The sequence below is a fragment of the Microtus pennsylvanicus genome, chromosome 18 (genome assembly GCF_037038515.1).
Source record: "Microtus pennsylvanicus isolate mMicPen1 chromosome 18, mMicPen1.hap1, whole genome shotgun sequence".
NCBI classification, from domain to species: domain Eukaryota; kingdom Metazoa; phylum Chordata; class Mammalia; order Rodentia; family Cricetidae; genus Microtus; species Microtus pennsylvanicus.
In genome coordinates this window covers 25,089,798-25,114,758 of record NC_134596.1, presented here as the reverse complement: position 1 = coordinate 25,114,758, position 24,961 = coordinate 25,089,798, and the positions used below count along the sequence as shown (strand labels likewise).

The 24,961-nt window shown below is 42.5% G+C and overlaps 1 protein-coding gene across 2 annotated transcripts in view; it reads right to left on the bottom strand.

Moving 5' to 3' along the window:
* The window catches only part of Agbl1 (AGBL carboxypeptidase 1), a 768,202-nt gene that overhangs the window by 687,182 nt on the left and 56,059 nt on the right, over positions 1-24,961 (bottom strand). For both annotated transcript variants that reach the window (XM_075952813.1, XM_075952814.1), the window contains exons 2-5: positions 20,858-20,921; positions 19,050-19,196; positions 14,643-14,774; positions 11,257-11,350 (exon numbers count right to left, since the gene is read on the bottom strand). In XM_075952813.1, the coding sequence (XP_075808928.1) occupies positions 11,257-11,350; positions 14,643-14,774; positions 19,050-19,196; positions 20,858-20,921 (437 nt within the window). The remainder of the gene's footprint in view (positions 1-11,256; positions 11,351-14,642; positions 14,775-19,049; positions 19,197-20,857; positions 20,922-24,961) is intronic.

The window sequence follows — 24,961 nt, the reverse complement described above, 5'->3', positions numbered from 1 at the left end:
AGATAGATAGATACATACATACATACATACATACATACATACATACATAGATGATAGATAGTCAGACCTAGATAGATAGATAGATAGATAGATAGATAGATAGATAGATAGTCAGACCTAGATAGATAGATAGATAGATAGATAGATAGATAGATAGATAGATAGATAGATAGATAGATAGTCAGACCTAGATAGATAGATAGACAGACAGACCAACCAAGATAGACCCTATATAGATCCTGGTCCCACTGCCAGGGACCCCTGGATAGACCAAGTTACACAACTGTCTCCGAAATGCCGAGGGCCCAGGTCCCAGGGTATGTGTAACTCTTAAGTGTTCATGAGAGGAAAATAAGATGTTTTAAAGAAAAGCATTTTTAAGCTTTGTTTTGTCTTGCTTCCCAGTTGCTTAATGAACCATTTAGAGATAAGACTTTGTGTGTCTACTGATCTCAGAGCCTTGCTATGCACTACATTGCGCATCCATACTGATCGCTGCTCTACTCACAATAGATAGGAAATGAAGCCAGTCTAGAATTCCCTGAACTGATGGACATGAAACTGTGGTACATATACACAGTGAACTGTTAATAACTTCTCCATGATCTTTTTATGCCCTGCTAAATAGATATTGCATCTATTCATAAGAAATAGCCATTGGTTGGGTTTTCTTATTGTTCGGTTTGGTTTGGTTTGGCTTTCCCTCGCCTGCTTTCAGTATCAACAGATGCTGGGTAAACTGAGGCTAGTCCTGCCCCCCCATTTGAAGTTTTCTACAGGAGTTTGTGCACAATTTCTATTACTCAGTTTCATCAACTGTGAACTGGAAGAAGACTCATCCATTTTCTTACTCATGTTCTCTCCCTCCTCTCCCTTCCCCTATTCATCCCACCCTCCCTCTCCTCTCTCTCCAGCACTTTTAGCTCCAGAATTCTGTCCTATAAATCTAGGCACATTGGACCCTCAAGATTCATACTGGATCCTCAATTCTAGCTCCTTAACTACAGGTTTTTGGGGGGCTGCACCTGCATCCTCACTACCAACGTTCCCTGCACTGTCCCTTGGACAATCAGTCAGGCATTGGAGTAAGACAGAAACTCAACTTTCAGGGATCACTATTCATTATTGCCAGATGTTTATATGCTTAAAAACATTGCTTTATTTATATTTTTTTCTTGTGAAAAGAAAAATCTACCCCTGGTTTTTCCATCTTGACCTGGGTCCTTTTGTGCATAATTTTACATCAATTTGAAACTGATATTTTTTCTCCTGTCAATAATTTTATTGCAAGCAATGTTCCAAGACAAAACTCTTTCCCTCGTCTATTTTCATGTTTTGCTATATAACACTGTGCTATATAAACATTTCACACTTACTAAGGATTCTGTGATTGAATTTTTCTATTTATATCATTTCTGATTATAAATAACATTGTAATTGCTATTTGTAGGCATGCGTCTTCATCCACCTTTCACAATAATGGCTCAGAACGGATTTTAAGAGTTGGGTGATGTGAACTTTTGTCTCATCTTGGCAAACAATGCCCATTATTTTTGTAAATGTGTTGTCTACACTCCCAGGAGCAAGAAAGTGCCCATCTTAGCGAATCCTTGCCATCAGTGAATTTTATCATATTTCAAAATCTTTGCTGCTCTAATATATAAAATTGGTGCCTTCATCTAATTACATTTTTGGATTATTGAAGAGTTAAATTTATTGGAGTTTATCCATTTTTTCCTTTCTTTGAGGGTTATTATTTTCTAACAAGATAATAGATTTTTTATATCAGTTTGGTAGACTTTCTACTTCATATTCTTGCATTATATTCCAACTAGTCACTAAATTGTGTGTGTGCTTGCATGTGTGTGTATTTGCACGAGCATGTACGTCCATGAATAAACATGTGCACTTTTATGTTTTTACTTTTTCTTCTGCCTCTCCCTAAAAGTGACTGTTTTGTTTTGTTATAATTTTAGTATCTGGGAAAAGCCTTATTTCGTACCTAAAGCTCCTTTCCTTGTAAGTTCTTCTCTGCCCATTTCTAAGTACACTGAGACCCCCCCTGCCTTCATGAATACCCCATCATTATGGCTTTTGTCTCTCTCATTTGAGTGCTGATGTGTTATGTATCATCGACAAGCTCCTTGAGGGCAAGAGCCACTTCTTTTCATCTCAAATCCCACACATCTCTGCTAAAAATAAAATCTTCAAAAACTATTCAGTGAATAAATTAATGGTTGGAAGGAGGAACGTCAGGTAAACTGAAGCATCGGGACTCATTAACGTTACTGGCATTTGCTGAATGCCTATGATGTACCATCTGAACGACATTCAAACTTAATTCATAATAATTCACTTCTTTTAAATAGCCATCTATTGTTCTCTATTTTTCTCATCAGCTCTGTTGAATATAACTGATGATCACACCGAGATCCATATCAAAATAGCACTGTAATTGAACAAAGCAGACGGCCTCCAAGCTGCCCTCATCCCCAAATCTCTGCCTGAACTCTTGGAAACAATTGGCTTTCAGTAACTCTGCACAATGGCTTCTTCTGGGCTTTTCTCCTTTCCGGCTGCCTGGGTGCCTTTTATTTGTTGAACATCCTCATCCCCAAAGACAGCACACCACTGCACCCTCCGCTCCACAAGAAAGCAGCTTCCCCACGATGTGTTCTGATCTTATGGTTGTGGGATGTGGCTATGCAGCCACTCCCTGCAGAATGTGCCTGTGGCCTATTAGAAGGATCCAGCCCCCTCTGAGCAAAGGATGGTCCCAAGAGTGTTTCCTCATAAGAATCTTTGTCTGCCTTACTCCAATCCCCTGAAGACTCTCCCCACATATTCATGGATGTTTTTACAATTTTGAAAAGAAGGGGTGACCTGTAGGAAAATGGGAAGACACAGACTCATGTGTGAAATTTTACTGTATCAAGCTGGGCTCAAAGACTTGTCCCTCAAGCCCCCAGTGTTGCTAGACCAAGCCTTTCTAGGCCTCAAATGGATACTTGGAGCAGATTTCAAAGATGACCCAAGCAGACGCCCTGATTGGCAGAAGCACATGAGAACATTTTCATGGGTTGGAAAATTCACCCACTTTGCCAGCCCAGGACTAGATCTGAATGGCTCTTCCTGTCACACACACACACACACACACACACACACACACACACACACACACACACTACATTTTAACTGTTACATAGATTTAGGAACTTAAGGACAAAAAAATCATCGTATGTTGTTTGTAAGTCTCTAATGCCTACTACCAAGGTAAACGTATCAAATGCCCAATAAAAGCTCTAAAGCCCATTGGCCTTGGATTATGCGGTAGGGTGCCCTTTAGTAATGGAATACGTCTTGAAGCTCATTAGGAGTTTGATGGGCTTCTCTGTGTTTCATTGACCTCACCTTAGATGAGGGAGATGGACAAGAGGGAAAGGTCCTTGGAAGCGCCCAGCTTTCAATCCTGTGACTTGAATATCCATGACTGGCCCTTACACGGAGAGGTCACTGGCTTCTTCAGAAGATGAAAGGGATTTCAGCCACAGGCCGCGTTGCCAGGGTTTAATTCATGTAGGAAACTATTCATCCCACTATCGGCTACAGGCCTGGAGTCGGGTTGCAAAGGCTATAATCACTTTGTCAGTAAGGTGAGCCCGTGGTGTGCATCCCTACTTTCAGCACCTGTGAAGCAGGGCTGGAATTTTTTTGTTGTTCCAGTTCCAAAGTATTTGAGTCCAAGTGCCCCGAAGCCCATGGCCTCAGAATCACCAATATGAACCCGTGCCCTGAAAACCCAGAGCTGACTTATATTGAAAGGAAGGTTGCAAGGCTTTGAATGAGAAGAGAAGCAAAGAACACCCAGGAGGAATATGGGATCTATTTCAAGAAACAGAAGAATGTTTCCTGTAACTTGAAACGCCACTCTCTCAGTGACAAAGTCGCTGTGTCACCTAAGTTGCTATGATCCTAGGAAAACCATTAGCTTTGGCTGAGTCTGCAATTTATCTCTCAGCTACTATGATCAAATCAAATGAAAGGGTAAGAAGAAGGCTTGACTTTGGAAAGACAGTGGTTCAGGGAGGAGAAGAAATACGGGACAGTTTTCTACATCATCAACTGAAGATGGGATCACCAGAAATAGCTGCCAATGAAGCAATGCCCAGTCATCCTGCCCTCGGGCAAAGCTCAAATGCCAAAGAGCCCTGGCAGACAAGAGTTCTAAAGGGAGGAGATCACTAACACTATTCTAAGTACAGGGAGCAACGAGGATGCCAACGGGACACTAAACTGAAGAATTTGCTTATGAGGCTTGTTAGGGACCCAAACACAACGCCGCCTTCTGTTGCCAAGGTACTTAATCCCAGCTCCTCTAGCGCATGGAATATCACCCGTAATTATACCAATCTGTGTCCCAAAGACCCCTGATCCTGAAAGTCAATCCCAGCATGACAGACCCGCTGAAAACATGTGACAGAAGGGGCGGAGCTAGTGAAGGAGACCTCTTGTGTAAGAATAAGGCCAGCATGGTCTAGAACACAATTCTTGACTTGTCTTATTGTCGGGGAAACGTCAACGCCAATGAAGAATAGAGAAACAATCTCAGCCAACTGATAATCCTGAATCTTCTTTCTCCACATGAGGTGCAATGATCGGAGACTATGATGGGGTTGAAGAAGCAGTCCCCTAGTAAGAAAACTCTAATTAACTCAAAACTCTGTGAGGCCGTGCAAGCTAGCGAGTTTTGGAACTATTATATACTGGTGACATTTGATGAGCAATGTGCAACATTGGGATAAATATTATGGTATGAGGACCCAGCAGGATCAGACAGGACATTTGGGAAATGTCAAGTGGACACGACATCATCACTACTAAAAGCCTGAAGTCACAGAAGCAAGGGAAGAAGGGGACTGCTGACAGCAGAGAACGAAACAACACACGAGCTCTTCTAAGTCGCTGGGAGTCAAAATTTCCTTTGCCTCAGGAAATTTTCCTGCTTCGTGATTTGGACTGCTCCAGGCCAGCTTTGTGTCAATAAATAAACTGGTCCACCCATGGACCAGGCTAGCAAAGAGGCACACTCTCTGCACCAGGGTCATTTCCTGCTCCCGATTTTATAGAGCACCCCACAGATTCGAAAGACCCTGCTGAGTCTATTAGCAGGCCAACACAGGCAACCTAATTCAATGGGAAGTAGAGTTTTCAGATCAGTGCTGCCCTGGACTCCTGCGATGCCCTTTTACTTTGGAACCTTCCCTTCTGCTAACCTGCCAGCTCCCCCAGATAGCTCGAAGAAAGACGGGGGACAGGTGGGGCTCGAACACTTCCCTTCCCTCCAGCAAGAAAAACCCTGCTCCCTTTAAAGCTGAGCCTCCAGCTTCTCTTCTTTTGGCTGGCTTCTCCAAGGTGCCTCAGTTTCTCATATCACACAGTTCTTGGGAGAGAGGCTATGTGAGTTTTAGGTATGTTCAGACACATGGCAGAAGACACATGGATCCAGTGTGGGATCAAGAACGAGAATGACTTATTAATAAACATGAAGTGATTCATTCTACCAATGTCAGAGTTTGCTTATCAATACATTCATAATCCACCAATATCTTTTGGTTAAAGTACTTCTTTTGATGCAGATCCTGACATCATACATACTAACGTTGGAGTAATATAGAGATGATTAACATAGTCTCTGCCCAAAATTGCGCTGGCAAACTTGGTGAAGTATTTCATATATTAGTAGATGGAAACACTGATTTACTACCCATTACATGTTGTATACTTGCATCAAATGATCACATTGTACCTTACAAATAAGAATGATTATTATGTGCAAGCCTTCTAAAATACATTTCTTTTGCATTTTGTTAATAATCTACCATATGCTATACGTGGACCTGGATTCTGTGGAGAGAAACAAAGTAAACATGGTTCAATTTCTCTCTTTATAAGCAGAGAATTTAGAGGGGAGGGTGATGTAGAGTATTAGTTAAAGAAGTGCTACATTTGTTTATGCTGTGGAACACTTGTTTAATGATGCAACGATGTATTGCATTCTTTTATGTTGCATTTGTTTGACTCTGTGAAGCTGTGTAACTTTGCCTGTCTAAAATACCTGATTGGTCTAATAAAGAGCTGAACAGCCAATAGCAAGCAAGGCGAGAGAAAGGATAGGTGGGGCTGGCAGACAGAAAGAACAAATAGGAGGAGAAATCTGGGAGGAGGAGATCAAGGAATGAGAAAAAAAGAAGAGGAGGATACAAAGGGCCAGCCCCCCAGCCACACAGCCAGCCACAGAGTAAGAAGTAAAGAAAGGCATAAAGAATAGAGAAAGATAGAAACCCAGAGGCAACAGGTGGATGTGATAATTTAAGAGAAGTTGGCAAGAAATAAGCCAAGCTAAGGCTGTGCATTTATAAAAAAGAATAAGTCTCCGTGCGTATTTATTTAGGACCTGAGTGGTGACCCCCACAAAAGAGCCAAAGAGTGAAGAGTAAAACAATAATAACAACTGCAGAAGAGAAGACTCCAAGGCAACACTGTGCAAGGTTAAGTACAAAATGGGGGATGAAAAAGATTCCAGAGCATCTTTGAGGAGAGACAGTTCCATCTCCCCCACGCCCCTGAATTGGAGACTGGGTAGCTGTTTGAGCCTTTGATAAAATGGCACCAACATTCCTGGAGCAGGCCACACTCAGAGACAGCTGGCTAGATAAAGTGATGGGAAGAGGAACGGGAGAGAAATAAATGAAGCACATTCTTGATGGTTTCTAGAGGCTGTAAGAGCCTTCCATGTTTGACCATGACTGTTCAGATCAAGATGGGGAGGAAAAGAAAGTGAGAAGGCACAAGCCAACCCAACGACACACTGGGAAAGAGTGCCAACATGGTGGGCATGTAGCAAATGTAGCAAGACTGGAATGACTGCCTTCCCAGGCACGGAGGCTGGCACCAAGCCACAGGAGGCTTGTGATAGCGCCACACAGGCCCTCCTCCCTAGTAAGCCTGGAACTACAGTTATAAATCTTGCCCTGAGTACCGCTGGAGATTGGAGGACAGCTGCATGTCTATTTTTGGGATGCACAGGAGAAGTAGAGCAGGTTTAATCTCCACAGGGGGAAGGAGTCACAGTGGCACCACACTGGGCACTGCTCTCGCAAATCCACCCTGGAATAACTCTCCCATTGCTTGCAAGGGTTTGAAGGATAATACCCAGGGTGGGTATTCATATCCTGCAGGCATGCTGCCATCTGCTCCCCTGGAAGAACCCACAAAACCATAGGTTTGGCATGTAAGTGCAGGAAACTTAGTGGAATTTATTTGGACTCATCTTAGTTGAGAGTAGGGAGATGGAGCTTAGGGGAGCCGTCTGGCTGCAGGCAGGCAGCCTTATCACCCAGCTGCATCTCAATTAGCGGTGACTGACGTATCCTAGCATGTCAAATCCTACAGACTCTTCTAGCCATTATTTCTACTGTCTACAACAAACCTTGATTCAGCAAGGAATCAGCTAGAGCTGCTAGGGGGTGTCTTCCAACTTCGGGGCCTTCATTTCTCGTGTTCTAGTTGGAAAGTATGGGTGTGAGGGGGTGGAGGTTAGAAAACAAAGTGGCTTGGGAAAAGAATTCAAAAGCAGGGAGAATAGTTATTTAGCCTTTGAGAGGAAATGGCCATTCAATTGAAGAGAAAGATTCCCTATCGTTAAGCAAATTGTTCCATGGAACAGAACCATTTAGACGGTAAAAGAAATTTAAGCAAACTTTAACTACTCATGATTGTCTTACATATGGTGGTTTTAGAATTATAACCCTGGAAATAGACTACTAGATACTCCAAGGGTGCTTTAAAGGTGGAGGCTCATGGATCAGGCAGTGCTTAAGTCCTGGCTCTTTCCCTTAAATCCCCACTTTTTTTAGCTTCAATTTTCCCTCCTGTAATAGCTCCTGCCTCAAAGAACAGAGGCTCAAGAGAGACAATGCGTGCTAAGAGTTAAGCGCTGTGCGAGGCACCTAATCAACACCAGCATAGGCTAAGAGCTGAGCGGATGCTAGGCACCTAATAACACTGGGTCAATGACACCTGCATTGGAAAGGCTGGTGAAGAGGCCACTCCCCTGTGGACGTTTGGCATTTTTCTTCGGGAAATTTCTAGGACTGATCAGGCATGCTGAAGTGGTAGATAGGATGCTTAGAAATATCACTGAGATCCTTGGCAATTTCCTATTCTTAGAAGCCTTCCACCCTTTTAATCTCTTGTTCCAAGGCACCTTGATCAGATATTCACCTGAACTTAATTTTTTTTGCAGGAGGAAAGAAAAGCAATTCAGATGGCAACAGTAGGTGTCCCTAATAAGGGCATGTCTATGCTTTAACTATTTATGATTGTCTTATATATGGTTGTTTGGTTGCTTTGTCTTCCCAATCTTGGCTTTAGTAACCAAGACAGCAGAAGCCATCAGGACTGAAAAACTATAGGACCTCGTCCCTTGATAACCAAGGTTAACTGACAAAGACAAGGGATTTTCGCCAGCATTTCTCATTGCCACCCACAGTTTCTTTTCTTTTTTTTTTGAGTAAAATGTATCTTTAATTTTCAGATGTGTGGCCCAGATGTGCAATCCAGATGTCCATTTCCAGATGTGCGATCCAGATGCGCGACGCAGATGTCATTGCAGGTGCGCAATCCAGATGTCATTCCAGATGTGCACTACAGATGCGCATTCCAGATGTCATTCCAGAAGTGCATTCCAGATGTCATTCCAGATGTGCGATCCAGATGTGCATTCCAGATGTCATTCCAGATGTGCAATCCAGATGTCATTCCAGATGTGCAATCCAGATGTCATTCCAGATGTGCAATCCAGATGTCATTCCAGATGTGCAATCCAGATGTCATTCCAGATGTGCAATCCAGATGTCATTCCAGATGTGCAATCCAGATGTGCATTCCAGATGTCATTCCAGATGTGCAATCCAGATGTCATTCCAGATGTGCAATCCAGATGTCATTCCAGATGTCATTCCAGATGCGCAATCCAGATGTCATTCCAGATGTGCAATCCAGATGTGCATTCCGGATGTCATTCCAGATGTGCAATCCAGATGTCATTCCAGATGTGCAATCCAGATGTCATTCCAGATGTCATTCCAGATGTCATTCCAGATGTGCAATCCAGATGTCATTCCAGATGTGCAATCCAGATGTCATTCCAGATGTGCAATCCAGATGTCATTCCAGATGTGCAATCCAGATGTGCATTCCAGATGTCATTCCAGATGTGCAATCCAGATGTCATTCCAGATGTGCAATCCAGATGTCATTCCAGATGTCATTCCAGATGCGCAATCCAGATGTCATTCCAGATGTGCAATCCAGATGTGCATTCCGGATGTCATTCCAGATGTGCAATCCAGATGTCATTCCAGATGTGCAATCCAGATGCGCATTCCAGATGTCATTCCAGATGTCATTCCAGATGTGCAATCCAGATGTGCGATTCAGATGTGCATTCCAGATGTGCAATCCAGATGTGCAATCCAGATGTGCAATCCAGATGTGCAATCCAGATGTGCAATCCAGATGTGCAATCCAGATGTCTGGAATGACATCTGTGGTGCGCATCTGGAATGACATCTGGATTGCACATTTGGAATGAACATCTGTTGCACATCTGTGGTCATTCTAGATGTGCAATCCAGATGTTCGTTCCAGAATTGCGATCCAGATGTGCAATATATATATATAGATTTTCTTTTTTCATTTATTCTTTTCTCCATTCTTTCTACTTCCAAAGCCTCCTATTCTTCCGTTTTCTCTCCTGATCCTCCCATTTCCCTCCCGCTTCTCCTACTCCTCTCCCCTTCCCCCCACTCCTCTCCCCCTCCCTTTTCAGTCCGAAGAGCAGTCACAGTTTCTTAAGATCTAGAATACAGTCCCAAGAGAGGAACACAATAGGAAGGAAGGCATCATGGGCTAAAGGATCGCTAATCTGACTTCAATGCCTGATGAGAATTTTTGTCATCTGATGCAGGGAACATTTAAGACCAAAATAAAGTAAAGCTACAGAAAAATAAAGGGGTTATGTTTACCCCTGGTTTTAACTCTGAGGCTTTCAGCTACTACAAAAAGGTCCCTTGGTAGAGTTGTGTTGACTCCGTTTTGCAACTGAAATGCACACTGTCCTCGCCCCTTTACAAAGGTGGTAGGTAAGAAGCAGAATTCCCTGGCCAAATTGGCCTTGTAATGGAGCACACTAGAGTTAGGCCCAGTGTGGATAGAGGGCTTTGTGAAGTCTCACAGTAAAGAAAACCTATCTCACTTTGTGTAAGCCAGAACTTCTCAGTTTATTTGATGGGGCCATTTTTGGGGACTGATGTGTAATGTATTTCACTTCAGGAAATGCTGGTGTAGAGAACCGTAGGGGAGAATGGATGATGATGATGGCATCACTGTGGTGACCCAAGAGAAAAATAATCAGGTGAAACACGAGCCTAAGATTGATGCTAGGATGCAGAAAATATCATGGCTGGGCATGGAAATGCTACTTGCCAAATGACCCCATAGATCTTAGAAATTGGCTGAATTTCTTCTAATATTCTCTCAAGGTCCTCGCTGAGTCACTCCCATAAATGATGGATCTTAGTGGTTCGGAATATCTCTAACGCCTTTATGTGAAGCCATCTCCCCTTTTTAACTCAGTGATTCACTCCACTCTAGGATGCAGAGGCAGAGGGAATAGGCCAGGTTTCATTCTCCAATCATATAACCGCGTAACAAGACCAGCACACAACAATGATGGGCTATTGGGAGGCTTGGAACTCATCTAAGCAGTTTAACTGGTTGATTCTTTGGAGACCCTGTCACTTCTGGGCTATCGTGTGAGGGTTATGCTCATTTATCACTGCAGGTAAAAAGGGCTTATCTGAAAGCACCAGGCCAAAATCAACAACAACAAAAGAGAACATGAGGTTTCCAGTCTGAATGATACGGATTTTAACTTCACCTCTCCTATCCCCTGGCACTGTAACCTTAGATCCAGCTCTCTCTGCATTTTAGCTTGAGGGTTATATTTGGTATTATTATATAAGGATAAGAGGAAGGAAGAAACTTTGGAGCAAGTAGAGATGCAGACACTGTATGTCTACAAGGAAGAAAACAACAACAGATTGGACCGGGAGCATCAAGATATAAGTGCAGCCATCTCCACCTTGCCAGCCTTCATACAGAGCCCAGAGGTACTGTGAACATGTCTGGTACCTGATTGTCCTTGTGTGCTTTCGGGTGTAAGGAGGAATGACCTTGAAGAGAAGTTCCATGGCTCCATTAATTCCCAGCATTGCTCCTGTGGTTACTGATGACAAAAAGGACAGTAGTTAGTAGCTATTGTCACAGAAACATGTGCTAATACAATTTGGATTTAATCATTGACAACTTTAAGGTGGTTAATAAAATAACAACAAAAAATTTAAAACCTCTTTCCAGCAGTATAGTAAATGGGGTAGCTCTTTCTTTCTACCTCAGTTTCTAGTCCTCCTCAATTTTAATACTAGAATCCCCCAAAACTGAGGCAATAAGTTGACTGATTTCTATTAGAATACCAATAGAAGAATGAGTCCTTTGCTCCAATATAACCAGCCTGAGAATATTTCCCTTTTCATCCAGTTATTAAAACATGGTCCTAGATCTGAATTATAGAAAGTCAAGGGAACGCCAGGTAAATAAAAACTTCCAGATGTCACTGACATCTCCCAGGATGCCCCAGCTTCTTTCCACTATGGTCCATACCCCTTCTCAACTCAGCTGAATCTGAGAAAAGCACAGAAGAGGAAGCCAGGAGATGCAGAAATGTAGGAGGGGACAAGGATGTGAAGGAAGAAAAATGATCCTCCAATAAGGTGGCTCCTCTCTCTCCTCCATTGTACTAGTGCTTCAGAGAGGGCAGGTCTAGACTGCCTGGTACTTTGGGCCTGACTTATTCTGGGAAAATGAGTGGGAACAAGGCATCTCAAAGATGCAAAGAGATGAACAAGATTAACTTGTTGCAGGGCACAGGAAAGGAATGAGGTTCTGGAGGTGGCGATATCAGAGTCCTCTATATAAGACAGAGACTGTGGCCAATGCCTTGATTGTTATAAGGGGTTATATGTTGTATGTTGTATGGAGTACATGTTCCTCTGTCTGTGCTCCTACTGAGAAGAGTACCCAAGATCCAGATTGGCTGACATGCTTTTAGGTTACTCACTAACGACAGCTGTCTTTCATAAAATGCCACGGTTCCTCTTTCACTGTTTTGGAGACAGGTTTGTACAGATTCATTCAGATATTACCAAATGTACTCTGATAGTCTTTGTGTTCTCTCTCTCTCTCTCTCTCTCTCTCTCTCTCTCTCTCTCTCTCTCTCTCTCTGTGTGTGTGTGTGTGTGTGTGTGTGTGTGTGTGTGTGTGTGCATGGTTGTGTGGGTATGTGTAGGCTAGAGAGAAAGAGAAGCCACTGTCTGTGAACAAAAAGCCAATAATCCATCTCATTATTATTCCGAAGGAAAATTGTCTCTTTATGTATTCCCCATGTTTATTAAGAAAATGCAACAGAGAAAATTGAGATACTGAGCCAGGCATAGCCGCACATGGCTGCAATCCCAGCATTTGGGAGATGGACGCAGGACGATATGGAATTCAAGGTTATCTTTGGCTATATGATGAGTTTGAAGGCAGTCTGGGCTACATGAGACCCTATGTTTAAAGTAAAATAAAAATGATTAAAATTGGCATATTTCAGCAGTTATTAGACTATCTGGAGAAATTACATAGTTACTCTTCCTGTATGTACTCTACATGCGATTTCAAATTATTAGAGAAATTTTGGGTGGGGAAAGGACAGCTGCTGTGTCATGGTGTTACCTATGCACACGATCTTATCCCATCTGACAAGTCTATGAAATTTGCTGAGGGTTGCCCGCATCCCCCAAATGAATTTTAAAGCCCTCATCCCCATGATGTAAAGAAGTAAGTAATTAATTTAAAGGGGGCACACTGGAAGAGGAATATAACCTAATCTGTCTTGTGCCTGTCATAAGGAATATTCAAGCATAGAAAGAGACTATGAATGTGCAAGCCAAGCCCATGGGCAAAACCTCGTGGGGACAAAGCAAGATGACAGATTCTTCTTAAAGCCAAGGAGACAGGCTATAGAAGAAACAAGCCTCGCCCCCATCTTGATCTCAGACCTCCAGCCTTTAGCACCATGAGAAAATTAATTCCTGTTGTTTTAGGGAGACAAAAACCTAGCAGATTAACAGCAATAATTATTGCTGCTATAATTTTACAAAGTGAAAAAAAATGAGGTTAATCAGGTCAAATACTGTGTTCCATGACTCATAAGAAATAGCACCAGAGTCAAAGCCAGGGCTCCCTGGCTCTAAGCCCACATTCTTTCCCCTACAGAGAACATTACATCTAAATAATTGTCACTGTTATTCCCCAGGAAGGGAGCTCAGAAAGGAGAAATGAAAGTCTACACTCATTACATGTGAGATAGGAGGTATAGAATCTAATCTATTAATGAAAAGTGCCTCTGCGTGGAGTAGAATTAACGTGATTTTTGGAATTTTAAAGCCAGCCTTCAGGACTTTTTATCTGTATAAATTTAAGTAATTGCTTCACTCTTTTAAGCTGCTGGTGTTTTCTTTGCTGAGATATAAAAATGTAGATCTAAACACATAATTATTGTAATAATTAAAAATAGTTGAATTAAGTAGATGCTTAATAACTATCAGCTGACATGTTTTGATGCAATCACCCAGAGAGAGGATTTGTTGGGAAAGAGCATAAGGTTAGAAAAAAAAAATCAGTAACAATTTTGTTATAACAGTGAGCAGCTTCATGGGATTAAGAAGGACTAGCCTTTATTTTTTGTTTTTTATATTTCTTTATAATTTATCTGTTTTAATTGAGCTAAACATTTCCCCACTCCCCCTCTTTAATGTGTGTGTGTGCATAGATGCACAAGCGTGTGGATGGGTTCACACGCACGTGTTAGAGGAGGCTAGGTGTTATCCACAAGAATGCTGTCTACTTCCCTGAAGACAGGGTCTCTCATTGGCTTAGACCTCACCAATCAGACTACGCCAGCTGGCCAGTAAGCTCCAGGAGTCCTCCTGTCTCCACCTCCCAAGCTTTGGGATTACGATTGCACAACACCATCCCAGTATTTTCATATGGGTTCTCAAGGCCTCAGGCTTGCAAGTCAACAACTTTGCTGGCTGAGTTATCTCCCCAGCCATTATGTTGTTTTCTTTTTAAACAAACAAACAAACAAACATAACACATAATGTTATGGCTATATCAAGGCCTGAAGGAAGCCTGCCTTTCTCGTGCCGCACGAATTCTTTATCCGGTGGTGCTGATAGAGAACCGTGGGATGCTGTGAATGCAACTCAAAGGAAACTCAATGCCTCAGAACTAGATCAAGAGCTCTATCTGACCAAGGCAATAAATAAACAGCTCCTGGCCTCTGCAGTCTCTGGATTGTCAGGTTCCTTTCTGGGTCTGAATGGGACCGCATGCATCCTCACCTCCATGCAAACCTTCACTCCCCCACACCACCACATGGTTTCCAGACGTCCCTACCCAGGCCTAGAACTTACCACTGGAGGCAAACACTCGCAGTGCCCAGAGACAGTGCAGGAGGTTCTGGCTATGAGACAGGTTCTTCCTGGCCAGAATCAAGGTCACATCAAGAGCTTCTAATTCCAGCGCCTTCTGTCCAAACTTCTTATCTAAAAACACAAATCCATCTCTCTTAATTATGTCTCAAATTCATTATGAAGGCTTAGGGAGAGAAATGACAAGGGGTGGGACAGTTAGACAAAGACACTTTTTAATATCATTAAAATATTCTTAATATGCCCCCATCAGAACCAAATGCATGAGAAGAGGGGAACTCTGGGTGCACTTATGGACAGGGTGGCTCTGGGGTCTAAGAACGCAAGTCTTTGGATTCTGAAGACACTCCTGGTCATCTCCATGTGTATCAATGTATTTACGACAAATCTGGGGTGAAGCAAACAACACAGCCTTCGAATGGAGTGCATGGGCTTTGATTGGACCCTGCTTGCTTTTCTTTACCTTTTTTCTCTTTCTTTTCTGAGACAGGGTTTTTCTACATAGCCCTGGCTGTCCTGAAACTCACAATGGAGACCAGGCTGGCGCCAAACTCACAAAAATCCACCTGCCTCTGCTTCCCACGTTGTGTTGGGGTTAAAGGCGTGTGCCCGGCCTGGGTCTTACATTTTTGATTGGATGTTGTTATAAATATGCAAAAGATAGTACGGAAGTTTTGGAAAAGTTAGTTAACAAAGAATTTTCATAATAAAAAGTAAAAATAGATTTTAAGAAACAAATAAAAATTAAAAAGTAATCTCTAGATTGCGCGAATATCCTGACATCTAGTGTTGTAGGTAAACCATCATCATCATTTTAATAGTTACAAACAAAGCACTGAAACCAAGGAAAGAGCCCCTGTTTAGGCTCTTTGTACTCACTAGCAGGTGACTGTGTCTAACTACATTTGTTTGTGTCATTTCCTAAGTGTGGTGCCTTAAATCATCATGACTGTTGTAAGACTCATAAAAATATATTTCTATATTTATTTTGTTATTTAATTTAGCATAATTCTCTGGGTACTCCCATTAGGCTACATAATACTCCATTTCATATGAATACCACATTTTTTTTAAATCTGGCAGCTATCCATGGATGCTTAAGCTATTTCTATGTCGAGGTCATTGCGCATATTATTACAGTGAAAACAGGAAGGAGAGATCTTTATAAATTATTCATTTCTTTTCCTTTGGGTATTTGTTCAAATCAGAGATTATTGAAATATCTCAGTCAGATGGTACTTTTAGGGCTTGTTTGTTTGTTTTGAAACAGGGTCTCCTGTAGCCCAGTATGGCCCCGAACTGACTATGAGCTTCTGAGCCATGGATCACCATGGCCATGCGGTAGCTCTTTTTTTTTTTAATTCTCTATGTCATTTTCAATAATGGCCATCCTGATTTTTACCACTACAAAGTGTGAAAAGGCTCCCTTTTCTTCACACCCTCACCAACGTTTGTTCTCCTTTGTCTTGTTGGCATATCACCCCTGCTAGCATGAGGGCATGTGTGCACAAGGGTGAAGAATGAAACTCTGCTTCTTCCTGCTGACTTCAGGGACCAAGGAGAGGAATCAGGGAAGGAGGGTAAGTCAAGAGACACAAAATAGCAATTTCAGCTTCGAGTAAACAAATCTAGAGCTCTTGTGTTCAACGTGAAGATGAAGTTAACAAAATTGTTCCCTGTTAAATACATAGATTTAGCTTCTCCCGTTGTGAAAATAAAGCGATTTTTATGAGATCACAGATGCGTTCATCTGCTTCATTGTTGTAATGACACTGCTACTTGTATTTCATAATACCATGGTGAAAACCCCAATATACACAATAAAATTTGCTGTAAGACTGAAGCTGGGAAGATGTCTCAGTAGGTAATAGTTATTGATGTGTGAATATGAGGAACTTAGTTCAGATCCTCTACGGCAATGCAAAGAGCTGTCTGTGACTGTACATATGCCTGTAACCCCAGTACTATGGAGGAGCAATAGTAAGAGGACCCCAGAAGCTCACTCACTGACAAACAAATCTAGTAATGTGAGCTTTGGGTTCCATGAGAGACTTTGTCTCAAAGGAACAAAGTGGTGAGGAAATGAGAAAGACATCCAACATCAACCCCTGATTTCTACATGTACATGTGGGCATGTACATACATGTGACTAAATGGACACACATATATACATATAACACACACATACACCCACAAGGAACCACTGTCAATGTATGTCTCTTATCACTTGACTGTTAGTCCCTAGCCCCATATGCTAAGGAGATGACCTCATCTAACTCTTCCTAGAAACTCTGGAATTAAATTTTATGCTTCCATTTTAGACATAAGGGCACTATGGTTCATAACCCTTAAGTAACTTGACCAGGGTCACGCAGCTAGTAAGCATCAGGGACAGACTTGAAACCAGCCGTCCCTGTGTGCCTGGGGAATATATCAGGTCTCTACTGTCTTTTCTTAGAGTTCACTTGGCCCACTCAGCTTTGGTGACTTTCCCTCGTTCTTCAGGTTTCAGCTCGGATGTCACTGTCCCTGACCATGCCATCCTAGGGGAGCATCAGTCTTTCTCTTCCTTGAGGCACTGGTCACAGTCTGCTACCATCCGGCTAATTATTTGCTGACCAGCTGGCCTGTCCCACTTGGAATAGAAGCACAGTGAGAGCAGACTCCTTTACAGTCTTGATCACAGAGATATCTGCAGGGTATAGACCAGTGCATGAGCAATCACTAAATGAATACTGTTAGTTATGCTGGAACACATCCATGCAGGTACCAGCTAATGTCTGTTTCGTGGTCCATTTCTAGAGGGCCAATGAGGGTGAAGTAGAGATCTAGACATTGAAAGAGTGTGCTGTAGCCTTCGGCTTCTGCTGCTGACAACAGCATCAAAAGGGGCCTGAGCTGCTTCTCAATTGTGACCATCATGACAGTCGACATACAGTTTAAGTTTAACTGTTAAAGTGTTTTTGCAATAGCTTGCGCGAACTCTAAATGCTTAGATTATTCAACCCTGCTCCAGGAAGTTCCAGCGACCTAAGAAGGCATTTCCGGATCCTCCAGGAGGAAAGAGAGCTAGCCAGAAGCTCTATTGCTATGTGACTTATCACAGTAGGCTGAACTAACAGTGCCCACCTCAATTCAGTTCTACCCAGACAGCTGAGATGCCATCTTATTTGGAAAGAGAGTTCCGTACACTGAATTAGCTAAGAAGGGATCAGACAGGACAGAGTGGTACCTAGACTTTATGACGGACACCCCTGCATGAAGAAGAGAGAACACACAAAGTGAACACTGGGAACGCTCTGTGAATACAAGATAGAGAACGGAATGATTGTCTACAAATCAAAAGAAAGAGGGAAAGGAAAGGAGGGAGGGAGGCAAAGGAGGGAGAGAGAGAGGGAGGGAGGAAGGAAGGGAAAGGAAGGAAGAAAAGGAAGGGAGGGGGGAGGGAGGGGAGGAGGGAGGGAGCGAGGGAGGGAGCGAGGGAGGGAGCGAGGGAGCGAGGGAGGGAGGGAGCGAGGACCGACAGACAGACAGATGGACAGAGAAAGGTTCTGGCAGCACTAGCTAGGAGAGAAAACAGAGTCTCGCTCAGGACCTCCAAAAAAAACTACCCTCTCAGGACTTGGTTTGGGACTTACGGACTCCTGAAGTATCAGAGATTATATTTATGGTGCATAATGACAAACAGTCTGTGACAATTTGCTGTGATAGCTCTAAAAATTGAATGCCCACGTCTGATCAGGCTTGGTGGTACATTATCTCTAAGCCCAGCACTCAGGAGTTCAAGGTCATCCTTTGCTACAGAGTGAGTTCCCTGCTAACTTGACTACATGAGACTCTGCTTCCTAACCAAGAGCGGAAAGCTAATGCACGCATTGTCCTTCCCTGTGAGAAATATCTCCTAGAATTGTTTCATTTTGTGTAAGGATTTAAAATGCATTGGAGCCACTCCCATCTTCTCTGACTTATGATCCGAGCTTTTGCAGTCCGTGCCGGCTGTGACTACAGCGTCTCGGTGCCATTCATTCATCTCTAAGCACCATATTTTTTATTACCTGACATCTAGATTTTTTTCTAAATTTACCTTGCCAAGGAGTATGGTGCATACCTCTGCTCCCAGTGTGCAGGAAGTTGAGGCAGAAGGATTGCAATAAATCTGAGGCCACCCTGAGCGACATAGTTTGAAGCCAGAATCAAAACCATGCAAGATTCTGTGCTTCAAAATAATAATAACCTAAAGTAAAATATCTCCCATATAAACTGGCCTTGCAATCACCAAGGCACTTGGGACCCCCCTTTTGCCTCCCCACCAGGATGTCCCCAAATGCTCTCGGGGAACAGCTCCAGAAGTAGGCTGTCAGTCATCACTGGGTCTTGAAGTGTTCGTACCTCTTAGGCCAACTTTGGCCATCAGCCTGAAGAGAGGCAGGAGGATGTCATAGTCAGGAGACGCTGATCTTGCTGTGTCCACCAGAGTCTGCAGAAGGGCTTCACTGCCACCTTTGTCGATCATGTAGTGAATCCTCCGGTCTGTGCCTGAGAGGAAACCAGAGGAAAGATGAGCCACAGATAGTAACCCTCCTTCCCAGAGCAGACCTCCCCCCTCACAGCCAGACACAAGTGAAGGCTCGTTCATTTCGCCTCAGAAACATAGACTGGCAGATTCTCGACATGCGTCATCTTCAAGTTGTACTACCATCTGAAGGGAGAAAGGTGTGAAATATGGCAATTGTGAAATATTTAGATATTTTAATATATTTACCTTGCACAAATATGACAAATGGAATGATATTGCAAGTTCTGGAGACCTGTCAACTTTTTACAGATGTGTATATATGTATGTGTATGTATATAAATAGACATGCAGGCATTATATATACTATATATGACGTACATTATCATATACTAAATATTCTTCTACAAAACACAAAAAACATTAGTAACAGGAAGGGGTGGTTTCTTATCTATAATCATTTTATTGATGATGTAATAATTTTCTAATTCTGCTCTTTTAGCAATGAGTGGAAAGGAAATAGAGGAATCACTGTAGGAACAGCCTAAGAAATGAAATACCCAGGCATATCATTTGAGGGCTCTCGAGCAGAGTCCTGAACAATGGGAAAGTAATGGTCTTTCTACCAAAGAATAGATTTGACTAGGGATACCTCCAAAGTAGTGATCACACATTAACATGGGAAAGGCCCTGTGTTACCTAATCAAGGTAGCCAGCAAGGTGTAATGACATCAAGGGAGAAATTCTGTTTTCCCCATCCTAATGAAAACAGAACTGTCTAACAAAAAAAAGGCAGAAAATAAGGGGGGAGAGGGAGGGAGAGAAGAGCCACTGTATCCAGGAGTGGTGGTGCACATTTGTAACACATAGGTATAGACAGAAGGGTTGCTAGTTCCAGGGCAAGCTGAGCTATAGAGTGAGACGTTGGCTTAAGAAAAAAAAAAAGCAAACATTCATATTGGAGAAGAAATTCCAAGGATTAATTCTAAAGATTTCACACTCCTCCTGAAGATAGGTTTAGCTCAGAAGATGAGTGACGGCCTGCAAAATGGAACTCATTCATAAAAAAAAAAAAAATACAGGAAGTGACCCTGCCACCAACAAACATAAAAGTTGATTTTTAAAAGAGGCCACCATGTGATGGGACCTTTAAGGTTTTCATCTCTAGCATGCCATTCATCCCTAATGTTGCCTGTTTGTGCTAATATTGCTTAACCCAGTTAACCCAGCTGACTCCTAGGTACTCAGTCCTGGCATCTCCTTTCTGACAAGGTAAGTGGCTTCCCTGCCTCAAAGTCCTATCTCCACGTGATATATGTAAAAAAGCTGCAGTCCCTAGTTCTTCCGGTGAACCAGAGGAAGTGAGCCTAGGGAGGTGAGGGTGTAGCTGCTGAGAAGCCCTCCTAGATGAAGACATTTGGCTTTACAGAGGAGAAAACGTAGCAAAGCCACCCAACATCTCACTGCGTCCTAGCTTGGACACTGTTAGGTAGGTGACAAGACCCAAGAGCCTAAGTATAATCATCCCAGTCTACACAGATCTTGTCACATAACATCAAGGGGGAAATATGGGCTGGGAGTTCTGTCTCACCCAGGAAAGCTCAATTACAAAACTACCCCGCTTCACGGGTTCCTGAGACAGACCACAGCCAGCACTGGCCCCAGTTCACCATAGTCTACTCACCAACAGAAAGCAGATCGCTGAGGACCTGGAGGATGGCCAGGATCGATGCTTTGTCGGAGGAGCTCTGCAATGACAACACAGACAGATATCTTCGCAAGGAATGCTAGACGATAGAGGTAGCTTGGTTAGAGACGCAAAGAATAGGCAGAGTTAAGCCTTGTTGCACTGAGAAGGACTCCATAAAGGAATGGACGGGGAGCACTCATTCAGTAGCAACGAGTACTCTCACTGAGATAGAGGCTTCACAGGCTGTGCCTAGATAGTATTTGAGGCCCTTCTTTGGGGACCAGTTTAATAATAGCATTACTAAGGACACACAAACACGAGTATTGATGAATGACCCAGAGGCAACAAACTAAAGGAAGGAGCTTTGTGGACCTCGGTCACAGAATATCCTATATTTAAGTAGCCTCAGATTATTTTTAGGGCTGATCACAAGAAGAAACAGAAGCCTTCTAAATGTGCTGATGCAAATACTGCCTTGTCAAACAAAGACAAACTTTGATTTTCTCCAGAAAAGAGCAGAGTCATAGCAGATCCTTTTGTGAGGGTTGTCTTAGAAATCCTTATAAGTCTTGACATTGCCACTTGTTTTTCAAAAGAAAAGTCTCTGTCCAGAAGGTGGAAAATTGGCAGAATTTCCTGAGGTAACCTATATCATAGTTCCAGAAATACAATCCACTTTTAGGTTCGCACTGTAAGGCTGGAGGAGGAATCATTTTGTTTTTGTTTATCTGGGTAGGTGCGCCATTTACAACAAAGTCTTAACATTCCCTTGAGGAAGTTTTGTGCTCTTGATAGGCTTCAAAGACCTCCAGAATTCTCCGCTATACATAGGACAAAGGCAGGAAGCCAAACGTTTTCATGATCTTCTGCTGCTGGCTCCAACTTCACTATGCATTTCAAGCCTCCTGTCCAAAATAGGTATTTCCCACAGTAGGGAAACTTGTAGATTCCTGCCTAAGCAATGTTATATTGCTTGGTCTACAAATTCAACCAAACTGTTCCATCTTTTGGCAGCTCTTTCCCTGCCTTTCAGCCTGGTAAATGCTAGCTCATCCTTCCAGTGTATGGTGGACTCTGGGATAGCTCCACCCTTCCTTCCCACAAGCCAGCTCTGGGATACCATCTACCTCTCCATCACATAGCTCAGTTCTTAACATAACACTCCCTGGATAATTCTGACGTCACAGTGTCATCTAGCTTCCTATCCCATCTCCACTAGGTAACAGAACCTTTAGCAAACAGCACCTGGCAGAGGGGTTGCTCCAGAGAAAAATGTGAAATTAATATTTCTAATGGAATACAAAAGAACACCAGGAGCCGGGCGGTGGTGGCACACGCCTTTAATCCCAGCACTCAGGAGGCAGAGGCAGGCGAATCTCTGTGAGTTCGAGGTCAGCCTGGTCTAGAAGAGCTAGTTCCAGGACAGAAACCAAAAGGCTACGGAGAAACACTGTCTTGAAAAATAAAAAAAAAAGAACACCAGGGGATCCTCAAAGACCACTACCATCCAGTACACATTCCAGAAAGTCATAGTTCAAAGTACCTACCAGGGCTTTATATTCCAGCATAAAATTCCAGACGACATTAAAAGACATTAAGGTAGATATCTTTTTTTTAGATTTCATTTTTTATTGATTTTTTGAGCTCTACATTTTTCTCTGCTCCCCTCTCTGCCTCCCCCCTCCCCTTCAACCCTCTCCCAATGTCCCCATGCTCCCAATTTACTCAAAAGATCTTGTCTTTTTCTACTATCCATGTAGATTAGATCTATTTATGTCTATCTTGATACTACATTTTAATTGTTTTTATTGAGCTATACATTTTTCTCTTCTCTTCTCCTTCCCTCCCCTTTCCTTCTACCCTCTCCCATGACCCCCATGCTCTCCATTTACTCAGGAGATTTTGTCTTTTTCACCTTCCTATGTAGACCCATGTATGTCTCTCTTAGGGTCCTCTTTATTGTCTAGTTTCTCTGGGCTTGTGGCCTTTAGGCTGGTTTTTCTTTGCTTTGTGTCTAAAAGCCACTTCTGAGTGAACACATATTGTATTTGTCTTTCTGGGTGTAGGTTACCTCATTCAATATGATTTTATCTAGATCCATTCATTTGCCTGCAAATTTCAAGATGTCATGATTTGTTACCACTGTGTAGTACTCCATTGTGTAAATGTACATTTTCTTTATCCATTCTTCAGCTGAGGGTCATCTAGATTGTTTCCATGTTCTAGCTATTACAAATAATGCTGTTATGAGCATAGTTGAGCACATGTCCTTGTGGTATGATTGAGTGTCTTTTGGGTATTTACCCAGAAGCGGTATTGCTGGGTCTTGAAGAAGGTTTTTTTCTAATTTTCTGAGAAATCACCATACTGATATCTAAAGGGGCTGTACCAGTTTGCACTCCCACCAGCAAAGAACTCCAAAAACTTGACATTAAAAGAACAAATTATTCGATAAAAAAATGGGATACAGAACTAAACAGAGAACTCTCAACAGACGAATCTCAAAGGGCTGAAAGATACTTAAAGAAATGCTCAACATCTCTAGCCATCAGAGAAATGCAAATCAGAACAACGCTGAGATTCCATCTTATACCTGTCAGAATAGTCAAGATCAAAAACACGGATAACAGCTTACGCTGGAGAGGATGTGAGGCAAGGGGAACACTCCTCCACTGCTGATTGATACTATATTTTTACAAACCAAAATTAATGGAAAAATCATGATGGACAAAATACCAAAGCCGAGTTACTCCTTTTGCAGGTGACTTCTGGGATCCTCCAGTACTTGATATATAGACCTATCAGGGAAAACACTAAGTATACTCTATCATTTCTTCTAGAAGCTTTGACCTAAAAGAGGCATCTCCATGGGGCTCTTATCATATTAACAGAAGGTATTACACCCCAAATTTTAAGTTCACATCACCCTTTAGCTACTGCTAGGAATGGATCCACACAATGTCGGAGCCTTCCTCTACTCAAAGCTGGAAACAAGAACCAACAATCTTGTCTGACATATATCTATCATTTGGGAGTCTGCAGAATCCTAGCCATTTGCAAGTAGACCCGAAGATTATTTGCAGTAAAATAAAAAATGTTTATGGAATTCTTTCTCTGGTTAATATTGATATTTATGAGTCAACCTCAATCACACTCTATCTTTCTGTGAAGGAAGAAGATAAAAGCTTTTCGTGACATTATACAAATGCTTTATACCTTAAAACGTTAGATTCATTTCTTGTTTGCAAAGAAAAGGAAATAAAGAGGTGAGGAAAAGAGAGAGAAAAACTAATAAGGTAGAACCTGATGGAAGGGGAAGAAAGGTCCATGTTCATTTCCTTCCGTTCAATTATTCATGTCCTCATCCCACAAACATGCACTGGATTGTATGTCGTCTGTGCTCTAGTCACCAACTAGGCAGTGAGGATACATACTGATCAAAACACAACCTGCCATCGCAGACTCCAAACCTGGCTGAGATAACAGCTGGCGGACAGTCAGACCTGGGATGCTAAAGTCTATGGCAAAGGTAAACACTGGTGCTGGGATCATCAAGGGAAGGGGCGTTTAACCTGTCCATGTCCGTGACTGAAAAGTCAAAGAAACCAAAGCAAAGAGGGGACAGTGGGACATTCTCGTCATGCTGTAGCCTCTTGTTCCCAGAGCGAAACAGGGCAGCACAGTGACATTGGGGTGTGAATCTGTATTCTCTATGACCACCTGAATAGAGCAGATGGTGCAGGGAATTTTAAATATCTTGTGGGCAAAACCTAGGTCTTATTTGTCTCTGTATTCCCATCTCCTGAAGTATAATAAGCAATCTGTATGTTTTATTGAATTAATTTCTCCAGCTAAAGAATTGCCTTCTTTGTTACAGGGCCCACTAACATTCCCTGAGAACATCCTTGTCTTGCATGTTCCTATTGTATTTTCCAGTAGGGATATAGCTGGCCATATGTTACATATTAAATCACCAGCCCCAAGTTACTTTGACCTGTGGCCAACAATACAGGCTGCATACAAATCATCCACCCCCTGTTGTAGTTCCTTCCATGAAACCCTGTATGTGAGACTAGAGAGAGCTGGTGGTAGTAGTTT